We start from the raw sequence: 10,280 nt of genomic DNA on the forward strand, positions 1-10,280 counted from the left end.
TTGTTTGCACTTCAGTCACACGTAAATTTAATGGTGCAAAACTTTGTCTTCATAGTGTTGTCCGCGAACAGTGAATCTATTCTTGCAAAACTTTTTTTAACAAGGTCAAATATTTAGTAGTTCAAACTTTCATAATTTGTTAGAATTTCAAATCTCATGAACGATTCATGGAGTTCAAACCTTTATAATTCAAACACCAGAAATGATTTGAAGTTCAAATTTTGACAATCTAATTAAATTTTCAAACTACGTGATTCACGAATTTCAAACCCTTATTAGTTCAAACTCCAAGAATGATTCACGAAGTTCAAATTGATAAATGTGCAAACTTCAATAAAAGTTTCCTGGAGTTTTTGTGTATTTTAACTAGCAGCATGTTTGTTAAAATTTATTTCCATATTAAAAAGTGGAAACTGAAAAATGAATTCATTGCACATTTCATTTTCGATTTGGGAACATAGGCAGGTTGAAAGTAAAGCACGCCAGAGGCTCAGACAACATCGGAATAGATCCGTAATTTTCTTTATTTCTCAATTCTTGAAATACTTCGTTTTCGACATCCTAAGCTTTTTTCCCTATTTATTTCTATTTTGTGTTAAAATGAATTAGTAACTTCGTTCTGTAATTTGGCAAGGTTTTAGCTCAGCCTTAGCCAATACAAGACTCGTTAAATTTGGGGCTCTGCTTTGAATTTGATTTGACAGATTATTGATAGTAAACGACTCAACATTTTGGCAATTATGCTAAAAAAGTAAGATCATTGTTGAAACAGGTAATTATCCTAGGTAGCTTAAATCATAGCAGTTGCTGAAATATTCTCTGTCGTATACTGTGAAAACAGTTAAGTTTCATTGCAAGCCATGAAAGTTGCAATTCTTTTTCATGTTAACTTATTGGCAGAATACAAACATAGACACTTAAACCAGTTGAACGCTCTAACTTACAAAATAACCATCTAGACACCTCAACTCGTCTCCATTGTATCAGTTGAACACTCCAACTTACAAAATGATTATCTAGACACATCCAAAATTTATGTGCCACGTCAGCATCAGGTGTCCACGAGACACAATGGGGATGAGTTGAGGTGTCTAGATGTGCATTCTGAAAGTTGGAGTGTTTAGTTGCCACTAGAGGCCAAGTTAAGGTGTCTATCTAATATTATGCCTAACTTATTTGTATACACATTTTATTATTTACAGTTATAGGTTCTGGCCAAGGTCACTTGTCCTCAATGATACATTTTTCGAACTATGATCCTATCTAGTTTAAGTTCTCTCTCTTTAAATTGGTCCATCTATTGGATAGGTCTTGCTTCAATAATGGTCAAACATTTCTAATATGATCATTATTTTCGCCTGAACTGAATAACATGGTCTCAATGTTAACAGAATTAAACATTGAGCAGTAGTGATCAGTGTGAAGCTGTTGCAAAAGCTCCTTTGCTTCAACCTTTAAATTCCAGATTACCATCAAAAGAAATACCGAAAGCAAAATATCACAACGGTTTTAACTAGGACCTTAAGTCGAGTGAGAAGCATAATCAAGCTTTCTTTTACAGGAACTTCTGAGAAGAGCTTTCCATCTTATGAAATTTTTCAAATAAAGTGAAATTATATCATAAGAAAGGCTTTCTGCATTGTTACAACGGTTCGTTAACTAAAAATCAGGAGGGCGTTATCTTGATTCTCCAGTCTTGGCAGATGAAATACTGATGAAGTTTACCATCCTTCACGTTCTAAAAATTTGTAAGTGAATGTGTCAAAATGTCATGTATCGGTTATTTATAACAGCGAATCTGCTGACACTTACAAAAGACAACAGATCTTTACACAAAGCAAGTTCACAAGCCAAAAATGTTTAATTTCTTGGAACATCGAACAAAACTGTGACTAATTGGTATCTAATCTAAAAAGGTACCAAAATCGCCTGTTTGACATCATAGACATTTGAAGTGGAAGGCATACTGAACTTGAGCTTGACTCTAGTTCTTAACAACTACTAAAGAAAAAAATTGCATGCCCAGTAATGGGATTAATGGAGGCAGCATTTTGTTCTGAATTCACAAACTTTTTTAGTTAAGTGTCAAAAGAGATTCGTTGGTCGACTAGCTTTAATTGGCATCCCAAAGTTCTGATAGACCCTTATTTCCCCTCCCGAGCTTGCTGTCACGATTACCATGCCCCATGCTGTTGATTGGATAATGTTATTTCCTTGGTTGTTGTTGCTACCATCAAACCTGCTGGAAGAAGACATAGAAGGCGAGTCGCCATCTCTGATTGATGGAGAACTCGATGAAAACGATTCACTTGCACCAACACCAGGATCTGTTGGAGAGTCTTGAGCCAAGTCCTCCTCTTGACAAGTTTGGATTTTCTCCTCCGCACCGTTTTTCTTGGCCGGCAGAGGTGGTAAATTCCTCTTGCTATTTGCACCAGCCGAGTTGTCTTCCTTAGTGGGAGAGCCATTCGTGGGATGTGGTGGCGGGGAACATTTTGAATCCCTTTTGGAATTTATCTGATCTGCAAGTGGTGGCTGATTCTTTATACTGCCAGGCCAAGGGATAGCAACTGAAACATCTTTACATGGGAAGTGCTCATAAGCTTGAACGTTGACTACACTTCTAGATTTACCGCTTGTAGGTTTAGGTTCTTCTCTCTTCCAGATATAAACCTGAGAGTCTTCACTTGCACTTATGATATACTTCCCATCTTGACTGAATGAAGCTGAAATTTGGCTGCTTGTATTCCGGAAACCTGATGCCAGAAAGAGAGATCCACAGTTTATGAACACAATAATGTACTTTTAGCTAGCTCTCCAAACGAATTATATCTGCAAGAAAGTACCTCTAAATTTATGGGTCATTTCTGATCCATCAATAATTCTAACACGCGAATCAGCTGAAGTTACAAGCACTTCTGCTGGATTCCCTGGAGCAAACTGGACATGAACAAGTTCAGCTTTTAGATAGATCACTGGCAAACCTAAAGAGTAGTAGTTATAGAAAAGATAAATACCTGAAAACCAGTGACTTTTTTGGCTAGGGACTTCTTTTTTGGTTCGAGTTCAAAGTTTTCTTTTTGTTCCAGCTTGCAGTCTAAATCACAAACACGTTGGACGATAACAATTGCATTAGCTCTGCAAATTATCACTTTAGTAAAGATCCTATGCGATGAATTACTTACCAGAAGTACTGTACATGCGACAACTTCCTTTATGTGAGCCAATTAAAGCACCCTTCAGCAATGTAAAAACAAAATATCAGTGGTACCATTCACCTTCTTTTAGAGAATAGATTGATTTATTTGAATATCATGCTTGTTCTTTTTCTTTTGTTGATTCTTCTTATTTTCTTGTAATTGATTTATTCTGAAGCTAATTGTGAATGCTCTTTAATATGATTGAATTGAAGGGGAAAGTGAGCTACCTCGCCATCAGGAGTATAGCAAGTAGCAGTAACCATTTCATGAAGATCAGTCCAGTCCACCACTTTTCTATCAGATACATTCCAAATTCGAACCTTTCCATCCAGTGAACCGCTGATGAAGTGATCGTCATCTACTGGATTGAAGTGTATGCAGGTCACTGCCACACAGAGATTCATCAGAGGTAAAAATGTTTGATGGTAAATATTGTTAGAATTAATGCATTCACAAGGATACTATCCTTGACTTTTATGTTTTCTAGGAGTTCTTTATTGTTTCAAGAATATCATTTAGTCTTTCAATATTATCTCTTAGTTTTTTAAGAAATCTTTTAAAAGTTTGTGATACATGTATCTAGTGAATTGTGATACATGTATCTAGTTATTTGTGCAAGACTTTTGAATTGGTTTTTTGAGTAGTATAAATAGAGATGTAATTGATGATTGTAATCATCTCAAGTGTCCTTAAGTAGCCTAATACAACTTGAGCATTCTCTAAGAAAAATATTCTCTTCCTATTCTTTCCTACAAATATAACATGGACTTGATTGATGATTAGCTACAATCAGAAGCGGATCCAGAATTTGAAGCTTGTGGGTTCCCAGCTAGTAGTGCCTGTTGTTACTGGGTTCTCAGCTTAAATTTCTTATATATTTGAAGGGTTTCACATTATAAATACAAGGTTCGGATAAAAGTTGTGGGTTCCCGTGAACCCACACCCAATGGTGTGGATCCGCCCCTGGCTACAATGTACATAGTATCTCACCATAATCGTTGTGCGCAAACATTTTTAAGCAGCTCTGAGTCTCCAAATCCCATAGCCTGACCGTCTTGTCCATTGAAGATGAAAGAAGTTGCTGCATCAAAATTTCATATAGCATGTCATGTAGGCGCAAAGAGATAATTGATGTGAGTGGTTTCCTTTTTGCAATTAGAAGCTTTGTGAGTCTTTGATTGGACTACCATTACTAATTATAAGGAAATGACTAGATGAGAAATTTCATATCTGCTCTGGAATAAATCTAGTATAATAGTTCCTTCTTGCTCAGCAATTGATATTGTTCGCTCCGTTTCATTTTATGCGATGGTGTTTGACTGCCACGGAGTTTAAGAAAGAAAGTATGACCTTTGACACATACCAAATGTATTTAAACATGCACATATTTTATGGCTATTAAAAGGTATCATTTTTTCTGGTACATGTATCATTTTTTCTGGTGCATACTTAGAAGGAAATGTTCTCATATGAAATGAAACGGGAGTAGTAAACCAATTAGAGCATTAATACTGACCTGAGAACTTGACCAAGATAGGTCTAGCACATCATCCTGATGACCATTGAGGGTGCATACTGGTTTTTCTGATAGAGCAAATACAGTTTCTGGTACATTTACATAGTCTGGAAGTGAGTTTCCCTTTTTCTTATTAGAAGTCTTCCCTTTTTTCCTTCTATCTGGTTGCATATGAGTCATAACTGGCAGAGGTGGACGATCCGAATTACTTCCAGCCATTGGCATGTCTCTAACAGAATTCGGATCATCAGATGGTTTTGTAGACATAACATCACATTCTTGTACTTCCCACACATGAATTACCCTGTCTTCCCCGGCAGTTGCTAGATATCGACCGTCCGCGCTGAATCTTATAGTCCATATGGAGCCCTCATGAGCCTGAATTTCCTGACACAATTGTAAAGCTGTGAATTCTTTGTGAATTTTTCCTTGCTGCCGGACTTTAATCCATTGGGAGGAATTCTTGTTATTCTGTTTCTGTTCAACCGGTGCAGGCAGATCGAGTTCTTTATCAGCTATTCTTCCACTCATGCTATTTGCAACTCCTTTTATGTTCTTTAAAAGAGCAACTCCTGTTTTCTTGCTATATCTGAAACTCTTGCTGAGATATGCATTCATATTTAGTTTTCTTTCATCATTTGTTGAACTATTCGCCCGGCGCATAAGTTCCTTAACAACAGGTGAGTATCCCACAGATTTCTCAAATTCCTCCATGGAAAGTTGCTTCCCTGTTTGTAAATCACTGAGCTTATTCCACATTCCCTCTTCATTGGACTCTTTGACAATGAATTCCTTTCCAGTGTCCAGATTTTTTATCAGGAAAAACGAAGCAAATCCCGAATCAGCACTTCCATTGGGCAATGTTGATGATGGCGTTTCACTTCCATTTTGTGGTGGTGAAGATTTACTTGTGCCCTTTTTAGGCGGCGCCATTACAGCAGCAGAATTTGTGTATTGGCATATTCTTGTGGTTGGTGCAAAAGCTCCTGAAAATGTCCTGGTGAGACGTTGTTTAGAAACGTCACCAATAAGTTGTTCTTTCCTTTTCTTTGTATTTACAGAGAAAAATTGTATGTCACCGTCTGATCTAGACCTGACGAGCAAAATTGGTGGAGAAGTCGAAGGCTCTGGCTCTTGTTCTTCCTCTTGCATTAGCTCTTTTGTAGGAGAGATATTCTCAACTGTTGATTTGGTATCTTGGCATGGTTCAATTTTTCTTGAAATGGCTCTTACAACTTTGGCACTTGTTATCTTGAGGAGTTCTTTCTTGCTTGTCAACCCCATTCCCTGGAGTAAGCGTTTTCGACGCTCTTTGACATCTCCAGGTTCAGCCATCCACATGCCGTAATCTTCCATGACAATGGGAGGAGGAGGAGGAGTGGAGAAGGAGACGGTTTTTGCAGTCTCCATCTCAAGGCCTCGGAAACTATTCTTGATAGAAACCGAGGCTGAGAAAGAACGTCGACTATCCTCGAACTCGACCTCATCATCTGATCCCGAGGACGCCAAGTCTTGAGGAACGGCTGTGGAAAGCCGAGTTTGGGACTCGAAGAAGTGATCTTCGTCATCGTCTTCTCCGAGACCATCCCAGTTCATAGTCAGCGTCCTGCGATACATTGTAGCACATTTAGGTAAATAAATGAAGGATCAAATGAAGAAAGGCGGCATGTTAGATGGGAATTTTCGAGTTGATTATTAATTATTGTATTGTACTAGTGTTGTTGTTTTCTTTGTTTGTTTCTTCATCATAGAAAAAATTGCTAAGGAGAAGAGAGTGGCAGAGAAGTGGAAGAGAGAAAAACAAGGAAAGAGTGTTTAGGAAATTGGATGGATTGTGAAGAGGGAAAGGAAATGGTCAATGGAGGGTCTCTTAGTTCCCATTACTCCAATTACATCCCCTCACGTCTATGTACCTTAATGTTGGCATAATTGGCATTCTTGTTGTCAAGTCAATGTGGATTTAAGTTATTCTTTTGTGAAGAATTTTTTGTACAAATAGTCTAACTTAGCATGTTGTAACATGTTATGGTAGGTTATTAAACAGTTATATTAAATGATCTTATTGTATAAATTCGTTTTTTTTATATCGTCATTGAGTGCAACTTGAACTGGTTTTTTATATGTTTTATTTTGTTTTTTATGTCCTCGGTCTTCAAACACTTACGGGGATGTCTCTATTCCTTTTCCATTTATTTTTGCATCTCATTGTTGACCTTATTCCTTGACAATCATCAATCATTTATTTGGTTAATTCTTGTTTTGTTGATGTGCCTGAGATATGGAAAATTGGTTATCAATGTTATTGTAGACATCAAAATTTTAATTAAATTAATCCATATAAAAATTGGATTAAATTCTAAGTTATTGACATGTTGACTAAGTCAAATTTTAGTTTATAAAGTCGGATTAATTATTTAAGTCAAAATTATACAACTTGAACGAAATCCAAATTGCATTTGGGTTAGTCCATTAAGTTGACAAGATAAGCCTAACCCATGTTCTGGGAAGCCCAAGGTCCGCTAGAATTACTTGGAGACCAAAATACTCCCAAACTCTAGCTCACACCTATATAAAGGGGTCACATATCTCATTTTGAAGATATCTTGACATCTTGAAATTGGTACACCATCTTGACTTGAGGCAAAAGGAAAGCAACGACATCTACATAAGTCTTTCTCCAAAGGTATTCAACAAGAAGGAGAGTTCGAGAGACGTCTCCTCTCAAGAACAATTCAAACGTCTCCCCTCAAGAACAATTCAAAGTGCTGCTCAAAGTTCTTCCAAGATTCAACACATCAACAGAAGTTCATCCTTCATTCGAGAAAGACACTACATTGGCCCTCGAATCAAGGCGAACAACATGGAAATTAGAATCACGGGATACATCCAGAGTTGTACTGACAAAATAATCAATAAAATGATTTTTTCTCATATTTATTTTATGATTGCAGTTATTTATTTTCTGCTAGCAAAATTTATTACGAACAGTTATATAAGTACTATTTATTAACCATCTGATGGATATTAGGGTGTCAGTGTTAGATATTTGTTACTAGACTAGAAATTATCTCTGGGAAAATATAGCTGTGACTTGCCTAAATCACAAGGAAATGTGATAAGCAATAGTGTTATCTTTTTTGGCTCAGACCTGGAAAGACAGATTACGGATTTGAAACTTATAGCTTCGGGATTTTAGCCCTTTTAAATAGGGCTGTTCAAAACTAAATTGTAACCAACCGCAAAATAGTTTGTTGGCTTATTAGTATCGTGTTATCGGATTAACAGTTGGGCAACGATTTGAAATTTATAGTTAATAGGTTAACCGTGCAGGATACGGTTTACTCATTTTTCTTATCGGATTAGCCGTTCTCTTCATTCCTAGTTTCGCAGCAGTCGGCTTCGCAAAGGCACAAACAGCAAATACTCACTATTTGTGTTTGCATCAGTTATTTCTATTTGCGTTATTTTTTGTTTAAAGTAAAAATATGAATTTCCTCTCATTGCTGTAGTTTCAGAAGTTAATTGTTGATTTGATTTGCTACTTTCCAGTTCTATTGGTCTGGTAAAGTTGAAGCTAGTATTATTTCTACATTTTATTGAATTAAAGACATAATTTCATCAGAGTTAAATCATGAAGAAGAAGTCTGTGAGATAGTTTCGTATACCTTCTTGATTTAACCAATAACAGTTAAACCGATACCGAACCAATCGATACTTATCAGATCGGTTAGCGAGTTAATACTTTTCAAAACCGACAACCGATAAGTATAACCGTTAATCGGAAATATCCAACCGAACGTTTAATAAGCACCCCTACTTTTAAGTTTATGAATTTTAAATTTTAATAATATATACATATCAAATTAATTTTTTAAATAAAAGGAGAGCTTAGATCAAAGCTAATGGTATATGCTAAATCCATACGCCAAAGTCGGAACTATACATCCGCACCTAAAGGATATATAAAAAATGAAGATGGTTAAGCCTAATGCAATCCTAGAAATTCATTCATGAGGTAAGAATTTTTCAAAGGAAAAAATTGCATGGTGTAACTAAGTTGTACACTGTAAACACTTTTATAAAATTACCATTTATAACTACTAACGAATTCATTCAGCTTATTCTTCATGTCGACGAAATCAAAATGTATGTTCTCCAGCGAATTCAGCTTCTACTTCTTCTCCGACAAAATCAAAATGTATGTTTCTCCTCTGTTCCTCACCCCCCCCCCCCCCCCCCCTCTCTCTCTCTCTCTCTCCCATGTGAAGAAAGTAGCAGAAACTCCATTTGGTAGTCTGAAACTTGAAGAAGGACAGGCATTAGAGAAAGTTTCTAAGCTTAAGTTCAAATTGCGAATTTCTGAAATTATAATTGATTTTAAATGGGCGTTGTTTTAAAAGATTTGTGTACATCACGAGGAGTCCATATCTCGAATTTGAGGTATTTTGGTGCAGATTTGAGGTGAATTTTCAAAGAAAAATTCAAGGTTGAAGATGAACAAATGAAGCTGCCCAAATTTTATCATTGTATTTCAGTGTATCACACTTGCATCTCATAAAATACAAGGGGGACAACACTAAAATACAGTGACATACAAGTGTATATTATATGTATGTAAAGTGTATTTTGTATGTACATAGTAGAATAGCATAGATTTGGATTGCCATCTTCTTTTTTGATTGTTTGTTGTATATATCTTCAATAACGGATGACTTTATGTTGTATGTATGTATAGATCCAGCTCGACTATATATACTTAAAAATATACTTATATTCTTGAGTTCAATCATAACCCTGTACCAAAAATCAACAATGATATATTCACTGATATACAGTGCAAAACAAAAGAATGTATACATCCAACAGCGTGCCAAGTGACACATACTGCATCAGAAATCCAGTTCTAATACATACATGGTGCGTATACTCAAATACACGTGTATGCTTTATGTATGTAAAGTGTATATTTATACGCATGTCACTTGTATGTGTGACGTTTTGGGGTGATGATTGTAAAGTGTATTGAAGTGCGATGTATGTAGTCAGGGTCGGCCAGAGGGCCAAGCCACTAAAGGGGGGGCTTTAGGCCCCAAAATTTTGGGAGTCCCATTTTTTTAATCCGGTGTTGGATACCAGTATTGAATTTTCCGATAAATTTAATTTCAAGACATGCAAGGCCAGTTAAAGAGGGAAGCACTCCCTAGCAAGATTTTCTTGTTCTGAGGCTCGAACCCAAGACCTCTAGTTAAGGAACAATGAAGCCTAATTTTTATCTACAATAGATTTATAGATTAATTTTTCTTTTAAAGAATATTGAACAAAAAAAAAATAAGGCCTCCCGTTAAAGTTGGCTTTAGGCTCCCGATCTTATTGATCCGCCCTTGTACGTAGTAATACAGTGTATCCCAGTGAAATTGTGTGTGTTGATACAACTAGGTGGAACGAACAAATACAACTGCAAAACAGTAGCTAAGAATTGTAATTAGACAAATTATAACTGCGTATGATAATTAGGCTCTAAATTAGAGGACTTTATGAAAATTTCTTTTTTTCAAAACTATACA

The 10,280-nt window shown here is 36.2% G+C and overlaps 1 protein-coding gene across 1 annotated transcript; it reads right to left on the minus strand.

Moving 5' to 3' along the window:
• Positions 1-1,827: 1,827 nt before the first annotated feature.
• Positions 1,828-6,873, minus strand: LOC132605333 (uncharacterized). Its single transcript, XM_060318517.1, has 7 exons — positions 4,717-6,873; positions 4,191-4,281; positions 3,428-3,585; positions 3,186-3,237; positions 3,018-3,097; positions 2,847-2,940; positions 1,828-2,756 (listed from the first exon to the last, which is right to left on the minus strand). The coding sequence occupies exons 1-7, from the start codon at positions 6,331-6,333 to the stop codon at positions 2,086-2,088; spliced, it is 2,763 nt and encodes a 920-aa protein (XP_060174500.1). The 5' UTR covers positions 6,334-6,873; the 3' UTR covers positions 1,828-2,085.
• Between the last annotated feature and the right edge of the window lie 3,407 nt (positions 6,874-10,280).

This window comes from Lycium barbarum, chromosome 8, assembly GCF_019175385.1.
Source record: "Lycium barbarum isolate Lr01 chromosome 8, ASM1917538v2, whole genome shotgun sequence".
Lineage (NCBI taxonomy): Eukaryota > Viridiplantae > Streptophyta > Magnoliopsida > Solanales > Solanaceae > Lycium > Lycium barbarum.